The sequence below is a fragment of the Arabidopsis thaliana genome, chromosome 2 (genome assembly GCF_000001735.4).
Source record: "Arabidopsis thaliana chromosome 2, partial sequence".
In the NCBI taxonomy this organism is placed as follows: domain Eukaryota; kingdom Viridiplantae; phylum Streptophyta; class Magnoliopsida; order Brassicales; family Brassicaceae; genus Arabidopsis; species Arabidopsis thaliana.
In genome coordinates, this window is record NC_003071.7 from 5,421,223 (window position 1) to 5,439,990 (window position 18,768).

At 31.9% G+C, this 18,768-nt stretch overlaps 1 protein-coding gene and 5 pseudogenes across 6 annotated transcripts; all 6 read left to right on the top strand.

Annotated features, from left to right (window-relative positions):
* Window positions 1-2,095: 2,095 nt before the first annotated feature.
* AT2G13140 lies at window positions 2,096-3,857 on the top strand (annotated as a pseudogene; the record flags this gene model as incomplete). The annotated part of the gene is made up of 1 exon: window positions 2,096-3,857.
* A 201-nt stretch (window positions 3,858-4,058) lies between these two features.
* Window positions 4,059-4,623, top strand: AT2G13142 (annotated as a pseudogene; the record flags this gene model as incomplete). Its single annotated transcript has 1 exon — window positions 4,059-4,623.
* A 1,115-nt stretch (window positions 4,624-5,738) lies between these two features.
* AT2G13143 lies at window positions 5,739-6,371 on the top strand (annotated as a pseudogene; the record flags this gene model as incomplete). Its single annotated transcript has 1 exon — window positions 5,739-6,371.
* Window positions 6,372-7,508: 1,137 nt separating this feature from the next.
* AT2G13145 lies at window positions 7,509-9,068 on the top strand (annotated as a pseudogene). The gene has a single exon.
* A 742-nt stretch (window positions 9,069-9,810) lies between these two features.
* Window positions 9,811-10,025, top strand: AT2G13146 (annotated as a pseudogene). Its single transcript has one exon.
* Window positions 10,026-15,833: 5,808 nt separating this feature from the next.
* AT2G13150 (Basic-leucine zipper (bZIP) transcription factor family protein) lies at window positions 15,834-17,237 on the top strand (the record flags this gene model as incomplete). Its single annotated transcript, NM_126912.1, has 4 exons — window positions 15,834-16,297; window positions 16,417-16,549; window positions 16,645-16,729; window positions 17,131-17,237. 4 exons carry the CDS (start codon window positions 15,834-15,836, stop codon window positions 17,235-17,237), a joined length of 789 nt encoding a protein of 262 aa, NP_178956.1.
* Between the last annotated feature and the right edge of the window lie 1,531 nt (window positions 17,238-18,768).

The window sequence follows — 18,768 nt, forward strand, 5'->3', positions numbered from 1 at the left end:
TTCAAATTAATTTAGTTGATGTTGCTACATGATTTAGAGTCAAACGTGAATTCTATATTATCCGATGTTGCTTCTCCTTAGAACTTTTTAAGTTAGCTGATGCGATGGTGTATCTTGAGGCCAACTCTTACATTGGTTTTCAAAGAATAGGATGGTCTTTTGTTTGCCAATTTTTTTTATTGTCATTTTATGAGTTATATATCTATTTAAAATGTGTTTTGAAATGGATTTTAAATGTATAAGAATTTCGTCGATAAAAATAAAAAAAATGATTTTCTTGTTTAGCGGTTGTTCGAAACCATTTAGTAATATTGTTATTTGATTTGTGGGTTTTTGTTTTGATTTGTTTATTTTCGTTTTTTTTTTGTAGTTAGTTGGTAATTTCTGTAACGAATTTTTTGATATTTCGTTGTGAGCAATTTTTGAGTTAGATTAGGTTTATTTTTGTTAGCTATGAATTTTGAATAGCAGTTTCATCATTGTGATAAGTAAATTGAAAAATGTATGTGTTGCAACTAAAGTAGTGAAAGAGTAGTCAAAAGTCGACATAATGAAAATCTTTATTTTAGGCTTATTTTGTGTATGCCACATAGCCTACAAGCAGAAATCTAAAATACTCTACTCTTGAACTACAATCCTTTCCTTTTCAACCCTTGTTGTATCTTGAGTATTGGAGGTGGTGGTTTTGCCTTTGTTGATTGAAATTGTTGAACTACAACATTTCTTTTATGAAATATTTGAAGAGATATTTGATAGCATTTGAAGTATTACACCATTCCACATTTTTGAGTTTGTAAATGGAGCTGCACTTAAGACCCTCTTGGTATAGCCGATTTGCAAACATGAATCCTTGTACTGTGTTTGACTGTATGATGGTTTGTATATTGAGCATATAATAGACATACGTGAGAGTCAATCAAGACCCATAAATATGTTGCCTTTTTGAAATTCCGGGTTTCCCAATAATTGATTTAGTCGGACTAAGACTTGCTCTCACAGAAATATCCATCAATTTCAATGAAATTCTTAAAGGTGGATGACTGGAGAGACTGTTGAGCTTTATCTGGTGTCATGTTTTGATTGTATTAAGTGGTCGTTTTTTTGTTTCTCTATGTGGTGAGGGAGATTTGGTTTTATAGCGAAACCCAAAGCGATGTGAATGAAGGCAGTGGCCATTGAAGTAGACATATGGGGAGTAAAGATGAGGAAGTGGAGGGGAATAAAGATGAGGAAATGGAGATTTGATAACATCGGCAGTTTCGGTTTTTTTTTAGGTATCTAAATCGATACAACTTTAGAGGTTATAAACGACGGCGAGAGTTGATGATGAAAAGTTTGTGTTTTATAAGTGTAGGCATGTTTATGGTTTTTTTTGTAGGCATTTTTCCCAAAAAAGTAGTTGCTGACTATATATTTGTTAATTAACTTAATTGTTAAAATAATTAGATGTTTTTTTGGGAAATTGTGACTGCTAAATTTATGATTTATGTTTTACTTTTACCATACCTCCAAATTGAATTTTATTTTTATGAACTTGATTTTGTCAACTGGAGCGATAGAACTTCAGAGGATAGAAACGACAGCGAGAGTTGGTGATGAAGAAGGGTTTGTACCAAAAGAATCTCCATCAATATTATTTTGGGCCAACGTTTTTCAAGATATGTGGATTTGATGTTCTTTTCGGCTAAGGGTTTTTATTAGTAATTGGTTCATTAGAGCTGCTGAGGTGTATTTTTGTTGACTATATAGTTTCTGAATCAAACATGACATGACAAAAAAAAACGAATATGAATGATGAAATATTATTTCAATTGCTTCTTTATATTTTTATCTTGTTTCATTAAATTTTGCATCATTTCTCATATATTTTTGTTTTTTTAAAGAGATGTTTAGGTTCTTACAAGGGTTCAAACAATATGGAGTGATAGGGTATATTGAATGTATGGTTTTTTTAATTTGTGGACTATTTTTTTTCTTTGCCAGAAAATAATAATTTAAATTTTTAATTATGAAATCTGAAGCTGACATGGCGTATGGAAAGAGTGTTTTAATTTTTGCCAAAAATATTAATTTAATTTTTAATTAATGAAATTTGAATATGATCAAATCGGTAGCCGCGGCATTACCAACTTACGTTATGTCTTGTTTTCGTCTTCCAAAAACAATTACGTCTAAACTTACGAGTGCGGTCGCTAAGTTTTGGTGGAGTTCAAATAGTGACTCAAGAGATATGCATTGGATGGCTTGGAATAAAATATGCAGTAGTAAAGCGGAAGGAGGGTTAGGATTTCGGAATGTAGATGATGTTAATTCGGCTCTATTAGCTAAACAGTTATGGCGGCTGATAACGGTTCCAAATTCTCTTTTTGCAAAGGTATTCAAAGGAAGATATTTTCGGAAATCCAATGCACTGGATAATATAAAATCATATTCTCCATCTTATGGATGGAGAAATATGATCTCAACTAGATCTCTACTTAGTAAAGGGCTTCTTAAAATAGTCGGTTATGGGGCTTCCATTTCAGTTTGGGAGGACCCATGGATACCAGCTCAATTCCCGAGACTAGCAAAAAGTAATGGTTCAATTTTTGACCAATCTTTAAAAGTCAGTAGTCTATTAGACAGTAGGTCAAAATTTTGGAATGTGGATCTCTTAAAGAAGCTCTTTGATCCGAAAGATGTACCGTTGCTTTGTGCTTTGCCTGTTGGTACACCAACTAAGGAAGATACCTTAGGCTGGCACTTTACGAAATCTGGAATATATACAATTAAATCTGGATATATTCGACAAGGCTTGGATTTAATGAGGCTAGTTCTTTTATAGGGCCAGAGATTACAATCCTCAAAGCTCACACTTGGAAAGTGCAATGTCCACCTAAGTTACGATATTTTTTGTGGCAAATTTTATCTTGTTGTGTGCCGGTAACAACAAATCTACAGAAAAGAGGTATAAATTGTGATAAGGATTGTGCCAGATGCGGTGCATCTGAGGAAACAATTAATCATACCCTTTTTCTAGGTCACCCTACCTAGCAGATTTGGGCACTCTCGCAAATTTGGGCACTCTCGCAAATTCCTACGACTCCGGGTATTTTTCCCTCGAATTTTATTTTTGCAAATTTGGATCATTTGTTTTGGAGAATACCTTCTGGTGTTGATTCGTCTCCATACCCATGGATTATTTGGTATATCTGAAAAGCAAGAAATGAAAAAAATATTTGTAAATCAACACCATAAAAACACTACAAGTCTCTCTTGTGCTGACACCTCAGCTTTTTCAGTTAACAATAACTTGACACCTCATTAAAATCAACAGCCAATCAGAACATTTCCAATAATACACCTCATTTACGTTGACCAATAAAAACTTACTATTTTTCCGTGTCATCCCATCAAGTTAATAAAATTAAAATTAGACATGAGCCTAGCCCAACCAAGCTATTTTCAAAACTAAAATCCATATAAAAATATGGGCCTAAACTTCTTAATCTAGAAAACTTAATCCTCGGAAAATAAACCGCAGAGAATATACCGAACCAAAACCGATAAAAAAAAAACCGAACCGATTTTTTTTTTTGAAAATAACTGAATGGATATTAAATTCTATAACCGAAACCGAATGGATAAAGACCAAAATATTTTGGATAACCAAATATATCCGAAATATAATTATATTTTTTAAAATATTAGTTATTTCTAAACCTAATAATTAAAAATAGATATATAGTAGTAAAAATACTCGAAAGTAACCAAATATATATGAAAATGTTAAAAATAACCAAAATATCCAAAAATATTTAAAGAAAAATAACCCAATATATATTAATTTTTAAAACCGAAAGAACCGGAATTGAACCGAATTCGAACTGAAAGCGAATCAAAATTTTAAAATAACCGAATGGATGCTAAACTTTATAACCGAAAGAACCAATAACTGAATGGATACGAACCGATACTGAATGGATAAACGAATGCCCATAACTAAGAAAACTTATCTAAAGGCTTGATTGGTTGAAACGCAGTGCCTACATTTGTGGCTGCATGAGTTTACAGAACCAGACGGTTGCGGTTTCAAGCTATATAAAATTTTTTGAACGACTGGTTTAGCGGTTAAAAATTGGTGCGTTTTCGGAATCTTTATGACTGGTTAACGGATTTCCGTTTATGGTAGAAAATTTACGGGTTTATGTTTTTGGCAAGCTAAGTACGGATTTACGTTTTTGGCCGGAAAATTACATGTTTATATTTTTTGGCGGAAAAATTACAGATTTACGTTTGTTGGCGGGAAAATTAAAAGTTAACGTTTTTGACGGGAAAATGACGGGGTTTTTTTTGGCAAGAAATTACGGGATTACTATTTTTGGCAAAAAATTAAGAGTTTCTGTTTTTGGCATGAAAATTACGAGTTTATGATAATGTTATCATCATGATGATATCTATCATGACTATGGTATGTTGATATGATGATGAAAAAGATAGTATGATGATGATTGGTGATGGTAGTATGATATTATGAGAGGGTAATGATGATGATGATATTGTGTTGATAATGAGTAAATTGATGGGTTGATGAAACCATTTGGAAAAAGATTGATTACACTCAATCGGTTTAGAAATTTTGGTACAAGTAAGATGTCATTTTTTGTTCTCTAAAGTCTAATTAAATTTATCTTTCTGGTATGGTTATTCGATTCTCCAATAATCTATGTTTCAATTTTCAAGTTTTGAAAAACAAACAAACATAACTTTTAGCTTTTTATGCTTCTTTAACATATTAATCAAATATGCATGTGGAACATTAAAATCAAAGATGATAACTCCATATAACATATTCTTAAGAATCTACAATGACTTTAACCTCACCAGAATTAGCACCTGGTGATTTTTAACTCTTTTTACTTTTGTTTTTTATTGGCTCTTCTAAAAAGATGTTCGTAATGCAAAAAAATTAGCTTCCAAAATTTATAAAAGCTATATAGATCTTACTTAAAAGATTTATCAAATGCATTGAGCTCTTAATCACTTTCTAATGAATTCTTTTGTTTTACATATATCATGAATCATGACAAATAACATTCAATACCTACATACAACTTAACAAAATTACATTTAAAAACAAAAAACCCGCGACTTGGCGCGGGTTTCGCCCTAGTATGGATAAAGACCCTTTGGAAGTTTTACGTTTAGCGGAAAAAGAGGCACTTTTATGGCAGGAAGCGCAAATTAAGCTTCATGTTGAAAGCCATGGTCATTTGAATTTCGGAGCTCGATCTCGGGTACCACTACAAGAAAAAGGCTAAATTCCAACCGCCATATTAGTTGTTAATTTGTAGGAATTATATGTTTCCAATAAACTTAGAAAAGAACATATATTTGTTGGAATATGATCGTTGGAAATTTGTATTTGTCACAAATTTATTGGAAACGTTTCCATCTAATAATTCTATAACCAATTTGTTGGATAGTTCTGATATTTTTTTTATTGAACATTTGTTGGAATTTACCGTAAAGTTTCTAACGAATTGTTCCAACATATATTTTGTTGGATTGTCATTAATAATTTGCCACAAATATTCAACAATTCTGAAGGTTTGTTTATGGGAAACTACTAATAACATATTTGTTGGAACTTTGTTGAAACGTTTTCTTGGAATCGTGTGAGAAATATCTGACGCTTCATTTTTTGGAACTTCATAGAAATATATTGATAATTTAATTGTTGAAAATTTATTGATATTTTTCATTGTAAATTTGTGAATAACTTCTGATAATTTAATTGTTGGAATTTTATCAGAAATTACTTTTTGAAAATATGTTGATATATTTTACTAAGTTTCCAACAAAATGTGTGATGAACCATTTATCAACTTTTGTTGGAATATCACATGTTTTCTTGTAGTGGGTGAGGGATATCTCACAGGATACTAACTATTCAGGTTTTCGTTGTTTTGTTGATGGATCATGGACAGAAAGTGATCAGTTTTCAAGGTAAGGATGGTGTTGTACATATTCATCAGGAGAGTCACCAACCATGGGCGCCGATAATATTCGTAGAAGTCTATGTCCTCTACATACAGAAGTGGAAGCTCTTCTTTGGGCGATGAAGTGTATGATTTGAGTAGACAACCAAGACGTAGCTTTCTTTATAGACTGTTCAGATTTGGTGAAGATGGTGTCTTCCCAACCGATTGGCCGACATTTACTGTGTATTTGGAGGAATTGCAAAAAGCGACAAGGACGAATTCACAAACTTCTCTTTATCTTTAATTTCTCGTAGTGCTAATGTAAAAGTGAATAATTTGGCGCGGAAGATCCGCACCGAATCGCATCATGTCATATATGTAAATAATATCCCCCGAGATTGGCTCGTTTGATCTTTAATTAATTTTGGATGACAAAAAAAAGAAATTTGAAGCTCATGTGGCGTATGTTTTAAAAATGCTGATGTGGACACATAGAGAAATCTCAATGAGCTTCTTTTATTAGTAGTAGATTATTTATTGTAAATTATGAGAATTGTTATATAGGCAATTTTACTACGGACAATTTATTTCAGCCCTTGTTAGATCCACGAAAGACGACACCTTTTTCTGTTTCTCCATGCTTTGGATGGTCACCTTCAATTATTATCTCTGCGTAGAATCCTGGCGATCGGCTATAATTTTACATAGTTGGAGATCTCCTGCACACTTGTCTTCATTGATCTGCAAATCTGCTAATAATTCTCAATATTTTGGATACGTACTTCATATATCTAGATGTAGAAGCATTAATGAACTATTGGTCAACCAATAGACAAAGGGTTCCACACTTGCCAAAATAAACAACATTCCAAAATAACTCTCTAAGAATTTGTTTACCAAAATAGCTAAGTAGCAAAATAAACAACATATCAAAATAACTACTAACTAGCAAAAGTAGAAGACACTCCAACATGACTCACTAGCCAAAATAATTAATATCCCAATAGTTTAATATAAATTAAGATTAATATCACCATAAATGTATAAATTTTCATTATATTACCTAAAACACACAGAATTCCATCAAATGTTTTGACTTCAAATTTTGTATGTTATTTTATTGACAAAAAACAGATTCAAACTTATGGATTTAAGAAGGAAAATCACGAAATTCGAATATAATATAAATCACGAGACTCATTTGTTGTTTTTAAACAATATAAAAAGAGGATAATGCAAACTATATATATCCATTCAAACAACATAAATCATATTTCAGTTTCTAAGAGGTTTTTCTCAACTCTTTATTGCTTACTCAACATTTCAATTGTGTTTTTGTTCTCCTTTCTCTATAAACTGATGACAACCTCGATGTCGTCACTATTCAAAACAAAAGATCTTTGATTTTAATTGTTATATTATTCCCATTTTTCTATTTGATTTTTCTTTTCTGCATGTAAAAAAAATGAGTTATACGTAGAAACATGACTTGTTTTATATAATGCAGATTTAAATTCTATTGTTGGTTTTCTTCAATCCCTGACAATGAATGAATCCGACAATCTCACTCCTTCTCGACCACGGTCGATGACTCAGCCTCCACTTGCCTTCTCATTATTGCCCCCATTGAACCCTTCTTCGTCGTCATCCCGTTGCAATTCATTACCATTGATGAACCTTTCTCCCTCAGCTCCTGTGGAGAGTAGAGACTCTTCCATTAAGGTTAAGAAAAACCCTTCATTCCCTCATTTGGGTGTGAAGAGAAGAGCATCCAAAGACATTTCACATTGAGGAGACATTACATGAGTGTTTCATTTGATAGTTGTTTATATTACTTACCGAAGCTGCCTCCTTCTCAAGGTAATGTTTCCTCTTCAAGTTCAATTGATGGAGACGAGAATGCTTCTGGGCTCGAGTTTGGTAGCGGTGATTATACTGATGATGAATTGAATAAGATTGCAAAGAGTACCAAACTTCAAGAGATTGCATCTGACCCTAAGAAAGTCAGAAGTTCAGTGAACTTGTATGACTAAATTATTATTAGTTCTTTTTATTAATGATATGTGACATTGATTCATGTGGATGCTCGTTCATAATCTTGAAAAAATTGGGAGTCAGCGACATGTTCAAAGCAGAGGAAGTTACAATACATGATTGACTTAGAACATAGAATAAACTTTCTTGAGAACGAAAATGCTTCAATATTTGAGAAGATCAAGCTTTTGGAGGTGAAACGTATCACATTAGTAATCATGAGCTTGTCATGTCTAAACAGTATCTAGAAAAAGTTTACTTAATTTTTATTGTTTTAATGTAGATGCAGAATGATAAAACAATGATGATGAATGAGAAGAAGAAAATCATGATTCGAATTGAATCATTGGAGCAATTGGCCCAACTTCGGGATGTTACATTATCTTAATTTCTGTCAATACTTTAGCAAATCTTTTAGTTTTGCAATCTATAGTAAAAGTTTGAGTTTTATGAGTTAAAGTTGTTAATTAATTACATAATTGTATGAACTTTGTTTATGACATCACCCTTAAATTAATATCTAATATTGAAACAACTTTAATATTTCTAGGAATTCCACTTATTTTGCATTTAGCATGAAAGTACTTATGACACCAAGATATTCTTACGTGTAGTAATTTCAATATAGTAAAAAAGGTGTAAATTATATTGCACATAAACAAACAGTTCATTTAATAAATTTACGCGAGTTTATACCAGAGATTTGATAGTAATGTGTAGGATGAGAAATAATTTATTCTTGCAATGTATAAACAAAATAACAATTTGGGATGACAATTTTTAGTAGATCTTTAATAACTGCAATACCTTAAAAAATACATTCGGTTGTAACTATCGAATGTCTGTTTTCATTTCTCTATTGTTGCAGCCTTGACTGAACAATTGCATGCAGAAATTGAGAGGCTAAAAGCAATAACAATTTTGAACGAAAAAGAGAGTGTAGAATTTCAAAGACTGAAGATGGAAACATGTGAAGTATTGCAGTACCGTTGCGAGTTCGACAGATCAAACATGCAAGGAATGGACCCAAACTTGTTCACCTTGTCTCAGCCAAACCTTGGTTTTTATGGACAGATTTAAGGAAGCTGTGGTGACTTTGGCAATTCAATGGGATCAAAGATTGAAGTTATAGGTCTATAAAATGTTTCAGTTTATATAATTTATGTTCATGCCGAGAGTAAAAATGATAGTAACTGTGTGAGGCTTCCTACTTTTCCTTTTTAGCTGTGTTTTTCTTAATCACTTTTTATATAAATATAGAATTATTTATTCTCTTTGTCAAACATTCATATCTGAATTAGTTTCCTTAATCGGTTTGTCTTATTCAATATGTGAAAACACTACAATTACATTGTCTATTATTTTAATTCAGTAAGAATAGATTCCATAGATATGATTAATTCATAGTTAACTTACATATAAAGTAAAAATATCGACACTGATCTTTTTCTTTTCAATTAATTATAAACTATAGTCACATTTAAATATATAAAGTGACAATAAAAAATCATGTGACTTCAAATATTAAACATATCTAGTTGCAATGGGATATTCAAATATTAATGATCTGTAAGTTTTTAGAAATTACATTAAATGTCATAGACTATAAAGTATCTAAGAGTAATTAAAAGGATTCAAGAAAAAATATTTTCGCCAAGCTAGAAATGGAATAAGATGTGCATTTTAGGTTTTACTCTTATACGATTTGGAGAGTATTCAGATCATATAATCTTCAAATCTTATATCTTCTATTAATGCAGCCTTAGATGCTTCAATTGTGAATTATAGTATTGAGCAAAAGGTTTTTACCTATGTTCCCGTATTACAGATCAATCCTACTACACTAATACAATATCCGAATAGGAGGCATAGGGGAAGAAGCACTATGCCGAGAAATCAACAACACGAAAACTTTCTTAAAAATGATTCCTTTTCTTTCTTCTTCTTCATGGGATTGGGACTAATCAGAATGGTTGGAACAATAAACATCCATCTCGTTCGTACTTTGGATACTCGTATAACCATTGAAGACTGTTGAAGTGACAACAAACACCGATCATATTACTTTAACTTGTTATTAGTTAAAGTAATGCGATATGCATCATTAAGATAATAGCCAATTACAAATCATCTATATGAAAAGAGACTATCTCTTATCATATGTTTGACATGTCAACACATGAGAACTTGCCATGTGTCAACATAAATTAAAAATAAACAGACAAAGTCTTCTCGCTTAATCCTACCTAGCAAAACAAGTTTGACTATAAGTTTGACTATCTATTTGGTTGAGAGAATATGAAACATCTTCCATGTCTTTTATTCTCTTCATATCGCAAGCAGTATCGCGATTTACGTAAGAGATTTAGAGAGACTTATCACATGTCTGATGTATTTCCTAATAAAGAAGATGCATCACCAAAAATAAGAGGGCATTGAGAGTGACACCGTAAAGAATCGCTTCTTCCTCTTGATTTAAACCATGAAGATATGGTTTCAGGCTTTACAAATTTCTTTTACACTTCTAAAGCCCTATTAGGCTACTCAGGGTTCAAAAATTTGAATTGAGAACAAAAAATAATAATTACAATTAGATGCATGTGAAAAATAATGATGTAGTTGCAAATTAGGATAAAAGTTACTTGTTTTGCTGCTCACTAAGTAACTCTCTACAATGCGGTGTAGTTACCAGTGACAATAAATTTAGTGTGGTTACATATTGGCAATATACATTGATAAAGTTCAAATTACCCTAGAACTACTCTCTCAAATAAGAGATCAATTGTAGTATTTAAGGATCAAATTCACAAAGTTCTTTTGTTCAAACAGTGAGTTGAATGTCGAGATTAAGCTAGCAGGTAATGATTGAAATAGTAAGAAAACAAAGTAAGAAAACCAGCACGTTGATTGTGTTGTAAACGATTAGGAAAAGAGCTAGGAACAGGGTGTTCTCAAGAAACTATTGGTTAGTAGATCTAAAGAAAGTTAGGTTGTTATCGAACCATTCTTAAACTCAAACTCTAATTATTGAATAACCGGTGGTGTTCCGCGAAACTCCCTATATCTATAGCTAAGAATAACCGGAGAAGCCGAGAGATTATTAACCTAAGTATGCATTCTTAACGAGTTCAATTGTTCACCTTAGTAGATAGGCCGATTCTTATTACACACCTATAAACCAGGCTCATCAAATAATAGATCCAACTACAGATACCTATGGTAGGCATATCTATTGTCTGGAATAAAGATCTAGTTAATTACTCTAGATCTAGCATTAGGTATAATCAAAGATGATGAATTCTACAGATAACCTAGCAAAGGGGGCAATCTACTAAACCATATGAATCCCTAATGAGAAACCCTATTCCTAACAAGCAGATTACTCAGACATATTGATTGTAACAAACAACATGATTGAATAAGAAAGCATAAACACAGTAAATAAGATAAGGGAAAGCAGGGATCTCTTCACTGTATTAAGAACTTGAATGAATCTTTGAAAATAATCGATGAATAGCTTATGTCTCTCAATAACAGAGTTTTTGAAAAAAGGTTGATAATAAGAACTTGCTAATCGAAACTAGGGTCTAAAACAATGTATATAAACCCTATAAAACGTCCAGGGACTAATAATGTAAATAGGGAAGTTTTCTGGGGCAAATTTCCTCTTTTGTAAACTTGAAAGCGTCTTGGACTCTGCTGGGCCGAAACTGGTGTCGATCGACACCAAGAGTGTGTCGATCAACACTCCTCTTGATTCCTAAATCCAAAATCGTCCTTAGCTTCCTTTTCTTTAGCTTTTGCTCCAAAATGTCTCCTTATCTTCATTGTTGTCCCACTGCATAGAGTACCTGAAAAGAGACTAAAAAGACTCGAGAAATAATAAAAACTCAAAATCCTATACCTAAAACATAGATAAAATCAGTGAAGATAGGAATATATCATACACCAACCATCTTATGTGGATTAAGGATCCTTCACGTAATAATGGTTAAAAACTAAGTGAGATGAAAAATATTAACTTTTTGAAACATAGTTATAAAAGTAGTTAGTGTACTATTTATAATTAGCAAAATAGGGACTTTTGACTGATTGTGTAATACACTTTGTGTGAGATAGGTTTTGTAGTGGAATTGTGAAATTACTTAAAAAGGCTTTCGACTATTTGAGGTGGGTGTATCCGTGTATAGTGTATTGGAAGACTTTATATGAAACATAGTTTCCAAAGCAGAAACTGAATATTATTGACAATAACCATATTTTTTAACACACCTCTAGCTTATTCTTTTATTTATTTTTATTATATCTCCATAATCTTCAAATTAAAATACCCATTATTAAAAATTTGTTTTCTTAAAATTTCAGATCCATAAAAATCTATATTTTTCTCTCTCTCTAATTTTACATGCATTATGTATATTTTAACTTCAAATATTTTATACATACATATTTATATGCATAGTTTATTAAGCGTATATCTAAATAAAAATGTATCCAACTTTATCCTTACATCATTTTAATTGTCCAAGTGTATAGAAATATAAAAATTTGTATTTGTACAGTTTAATGGTGTACAAATAAAAATAATTACACTTTTATACATCAGTACACTGAATAAGTTATATATATAACTATGTATATAAAAAATATTTGAAATCAATTATACATAATACATGTGAAATTAAACAGAAAAAATATTAATGTTATGGATCTGGAATTGTTTAGAATTTTTTTATATTGACAAATATTTGAATTGTTAAATTTAAGTGGATCTAAAAAGAAAATAAAAATAAATAAAAATAAAAAAGAGATGTGCATTTGAGAAAGAAAGAGGTATCGTGTGGAGATGGAGAGGGAGAAAAAAATAATTTAATTTCAATGGCATGATTGTAAATTAAATGTTTTGGTGAGGCTTGACAAATCAATCAAATAGTAATCTACAGAAAAAATCATTATTTTGCTAATTGTAAATATTAAAATTACTAATTCTCTAATTATGTTGAGAAATGGTTACTTATGCAACATCTCATAAAATTTGTGATCATTCTTTTGGGGGTTTGGTTGTAATTGATTATTTTTTTTTAGTATCATTTTTAGGTGGTTAAAAAAATTTTCGTAAATAATAAACCGACTAAAGCTGAGATATGTGGATTCTATGATTTCAGATTATGATTCAGGAGATAAGTTTTGAAACTTTGTTATTGAAAAAATAGAACGGGACCATTGCATGAGATGCATCTCGTGTAACAGTGTTATACGATACCTCTCATAAAAAAGGATAGTCAACCCTTTAAGTAACACGTTATTCAATTACCATAAATAACAACTTGCCAAGATACCTCTTTTTCCTCCTAAATTTACTAGAGGAAACCAGGTTACGCCCATAAATGTTTATATATTTTTTGTAGAAGCATTTTAACTTTGTACAAAAAAATTGTAAAACTTGTTTTTCTTAAACATTGGGAGAATCTGTATCACTTAGACTAAATAATTTGATTTTTTATATTTTTGTTGACTGTATAGTTTATGAATCCAAAATGACATGACAAAAAAAAACTAATACGAAGGAGAAATATTATTTCAATTGCTTCTTTATATTTTAACCTTCTTTCATTAAATTTTGCATTATTTCTCATATAGTTTTTATATAATTCACTGTCTCCGGCGCTGATGTAGCAGTTGCTCGCCGGCGTCGAACACAGTCTTCTCTTTGTTGTTCCGCTCTTCTCCCAAAAAATCAAAACAAGTCTAGTCTCAATCTTTTCAAGCCTCTAGTCTGTCATCTTCGTCTCCTTCCATCTTTAATCTCGCTGTCGCGTCTTGCCAATTGTAGATCTGTTAGAATCTTTTCTCTGAAGATCTTTGGCTCAGCGTACCGGGCCGACGTACTTTGCCTCATTTCTGGGAGAACCAACAGCTACTTCGTTACCGGCTCATTTTTTTCCGTTTCTTCCCTAGCCACGCGTTTCATCTTTTCTGGTTAAAGCCGGTGGTTGTTGTTTCACCGACCTTCCTTTCGGTGATCTCTGCCATCTATTGATCTCAATGGTTAATGATTTGTTCGCCTCTGTCACCCGCCGCCGTTGCATGTTCTCGACCTCGTTTGTATTAGGTCAGATCCCTACTATACAACTTTGGAAGAAGACTTTAGTTTGGGCATGGCCCATCTTGGGACCTTTTGGGTGGTGTAGAGGCCCGTTAAGTTTTTTGGGCTGCTTTCTTTTGGCCTGCCCTAATGTTTTGCAATGCTCATTATTTGCACCCATCACTATCTTGGGAGACCTTCGTCTCTCCCTTTGCTACATGTTATCTGCCGCCTGTTTCGGCACTCAACGGTTCATCGGATACTTCTCCGGGTTCCATCTGCTTATACCGGATACTTCTTCGGCAAGCCCATTTTGCTTCCGATCGAGAACCACATATGTTGGTTTGGAACCCGTCAATCTTCGGCGAAGTTTGCTCAATATGGAATGATAAGGTACACTAAGTGTATGTTTTTTTTTATTTGTGGTATATGTTTTTTTTTTTGGCCAAAAAATAATAATTGAAACTTTTAATTAATGAAATCTGAAGATGACGTGGCGTATGGAGAGAGTGTTTTAGAAACGCTGATGTAGACACGTGGAGAAGCTTCAATGAGCTTTTTTTATTAGCAGTAGATTATTGATTGTAAATTATGAAAACTGTTATATATCCAATTTTACCACGGACAATTCCTTCCAACCATTATTAGATCCACGAGAGATGACACCTTATTCTTCTTCTTCATGCTCTCCGTTATTAAATTCACGAGAGACGACACCTCTTTCTCCTTCTCCTTCTTCATGTTCTTGATGATCACCTTCAATGATCCTCTCTGCATAGAATCCTGGCGATCGTCTATAATTGGAGATCGTCTATAATTGCCTCCATTGATCTGTAAATCTGCTAATAATTTGCCTCCATTGATCTGTAAATCTGCTAATAATTTGCAATATCTTGGATACGTACCCCAGATATCTTGATGTAGAAACATTAATGAAGCATTAATGAAGCATTAATGAAGCATTAATGAAGCATTGGTCAACAAATAGACTAAGGGTTCCACACTTGCCAAAATACCTCAATAGCAAAAATAAACAGCATTCCAAAATAACTCTAAGATTTTTTTTTTAATTTTTTTTTTACCAAAATAGTTAAGTAGCAAAATAAACAACATACCAAATTAACTACTCACTAGCAAAAGTAGACAACACTCCAACATCATTCACTAGCCAAAGTAATTAACATCCCAATAATTTAATTTAAATTAAGATTGAGTCAATAGCAAAACTTAATCACCTTAGATATATAAGTTTTCATTATATTACCTAAAACGCACAGAGTTCAATCAAATATTTTGACTTCAAAATTTGTATGTTATTATATTGACAAAAATAAGATTCAAACTTATGGATTTCATAAGGAAAATCATAAAATTCTAATAAATGAGGATAAAAACATGAGACTTATTTGTTGTTCCTAAACAATATAAAAAGAGGGTAATGCAAACTATATATATATATATCCATCCAAACAACAGAAATCATATTTCAGTTTCTGAGAGGTTTTTTTCAACTCTTTATTGCTTACTCAATGTTTCAATTGTGTTTTTGTTCTCATTTCTCAATAAACTGATGAGAACCTCGTTGTTGTCACGATTCAAAACAAAATATCTTTGATCATTATAATTGTTAGTTTTTCCATATTTCTAAATTTTTTTCTGCATGTAAGAAAAATGAGTTATACGTAGAAACATGACTTGTTTTTTATGATGCAGATTTATACTCGATTGTTTGTCTTCTTCAATCCTTAAAAATGAATGGATCCGACAATAGCACTCCTTCCCGACCACGGTCGATAACTCAGCCTTCACTTGCCTTCTCTTCCTTGCCCCCATTGAGTCCTTCTCCGTCGTCATCCCGTCGCAATTCAATACCATTGATGAACCCGTCTGCTTCTGTGGAGAGTAGAGACTCTTCCATTAGGGTTAAGAAGAAATCTTTATTGCCTCCTTTGTGTGTGAAGAGAAGAGCACCCAAAGACGACATTGAACCTTTCAAGAGACACTACAGGAGTCTTTCAGTGGATAGTTGTTTGAGTGACTTACTAAAACTGCCTCCTTCTCCGAATAACGTTTCCTCTTCAAGATCGGTTGATGGAGAACAAAATGCTTCCGAGCTTGAGTTTGATACCAGTGTTTATACTGATGATGAATTGAATAAGATAGCAAAGAGTACCAAACTTAAAGAGGTTGCATCGGATCCTAAGGAAGTCAGAAGGTAAGTAAATTTTTGTGACTAAATTATTATTTATGCTTCTTTTTTTCTTTTCTTTTTTTGTATTCCTTTTTTATTATTATCATGGTTTGTGACATTTATCCATATGTATGCTCTTTCAGAATCTTGAAAAATCAAGAGTCCGCGGCACGTTCAAAGCAGAAGAAGTTACAATATATGATTAACTTGGAACTCAAAATAAACTTTCTTGAGAACAAAAATGCTTCAATATTTGAAAAGATCAAGCTTTTGGAGGTGAAACATATGAAATTAGCAACCATGAGCTTATCATGTCTAAACAATATCTATAATAAGTTTGATGAATTTATATTGTTTTAATGTACATGCAGAATGATAAAACAATGAGGATGAATGAGAAGAAGGAAATCATGATTCGAATTGAATCATTGGAGCAACACGCCGAACTTCGTGATGGTACATCTCTTTATTTATCGACACTTTAGCAAGTCTTTTAGTTTGATTTTTATGCTGGTAATTGCATCTCACTTATTTTGCATTCACCATGATAGTATTTACGACGACAAGATCTTCTTTATGTGCAATTTCCATCATAAAAACGGTTAAATATATTGCATAAAAAGGAAACTTTTTTGAATAAGTTTTAGTAGATCCTTAACCGTAAAATACGGTTACTTTTTCTGCTATACCTGAAACTTAATGTGTAGGATGATGTATATTTTTTTTATTACAACGTAAAACAAAATAACGCATTATGAACAAAACTTTTTACTTGAATCTTAACCACAACACCTGTTCAAAAAACGTCTTCCTTTTTAACTGTAGAATATTTGTTTCTATTTTCTCTATTGTTGCAGCCTTGACCGAACATTTGCACGTAGAAATTGAAAGGCTAAAAGCTGTATTAATTTCGAACGAAAAAGGGAATGAAAAAAGTCCAAAATCTAGGGATGACAACATGTGAAGTATTGCAGAACCGTCGCGAATTCGACAAATCAAACATGCAAGTAATGGACCCAAACGTGTTCAATTGGTCGGAGGCAAACCCTGGTTTTAATGGACGAATCTAACGAAGTTGAGGTGACTTTAACAATTCAGTGGGATTAAGGATCAAAGTTATAGTCCACTTAAGTTTTTTCAGTGTATCTAATTTATTTTCATGGTCATTTGAGAGTAAAAACTAATAGTAACCGTGAGACTTCTCTCAGACGATATGACCTTTTTTATGTTTTGTTTTATCCCGTTCTTCCTTTTTTCAATAAAACTATGTGTTTTTGTACTAGCTCATACATGTTGGTTTGTTGTCCTTATATTTAGAGTTTTTACATCAGATTTTATTTAGAGCTTAGAGGAGTCAATCCTAAGTTATATTGTTTACATAAGTAATACGAAGCAGTTGAGTATAAATTTTTCGTGCCGAATTGTCCGCTTTTACATTTGCATTACAAGATATTAAACATAAAGAGAAGATTGTGAATTGTTCCTTGTAGCTTTGGAAATCCTCCAAATATGCTGAAAATGCTAATTCTTGATTGTCGGCACCAATTATACACTTCATCGCCGAGAGTAGAGCTTCAACTTCTATGGAGTGGAGATAGAGTTCTACGCAGATTGGCTACTCCTATGGTTGACGACTCTCCATTTGATGAGATGCAAAACCACCCTTATCCACAAAACTTATCGCTTCTTTTCCATGATCCATCCACAAAACAACAAAATCCAAAATAAATATTATTCTTAATTTTAGTTCTCTATAATGTTTTAAATAGTTTGTATTAATGTACTCTTAACTAATTTATCATCTAAATAATTTATGTTTCTTTTTTAACTTCTAATTAATCAGTTTTCATATTTGGTTGCAATGGAAAATTAAAATATAAAAGACTCCTAAGTTGTTAAAAACTACATCAAATCTCATAGAAAATAAATATCTAAGAGTAAGAAAAAGGAATCAAGAAGGAGCATTTTCGTCATACTAGAAAATGAAAAAGACACTGAACCTATGTCTTGCCCGATTTGGAGAGTACTATTCGGATCACATAATTGTCAAATACCGCTATCAATAACAGAAAAGTAGCCAATTTAATCTAAAATAGTTAATGAGATTTCAACAACTAATATTTAAATTGATTCATATTGGTATAATAGGAGTATATTCCAATAACAAATTATAAAAATTTAATGTACTATCTCTCTTTGAACATATTTCTAAATAGGGAAAACTAGGAAAAATGATATCTACCACTGTTTTGTACATATTTTATTTTTTTGGTAAAAATGTCAATTTGGACAAACATAAACCTATACTTTATTTTAAGTTGTTTTCAAAAAAAGAAAATCACAATAACATGTAGATATACAAGAATAGACATGTTATGAAGTGAACTTTTATTGGTTTTATTGAAAATGTTGATTTTCTTATAGATAAAATTTTGTGTAATTTTGTTAGAACATGTTTTCTAGAGTTCTATGAAAGTAAGAGTGTGTATTCTACA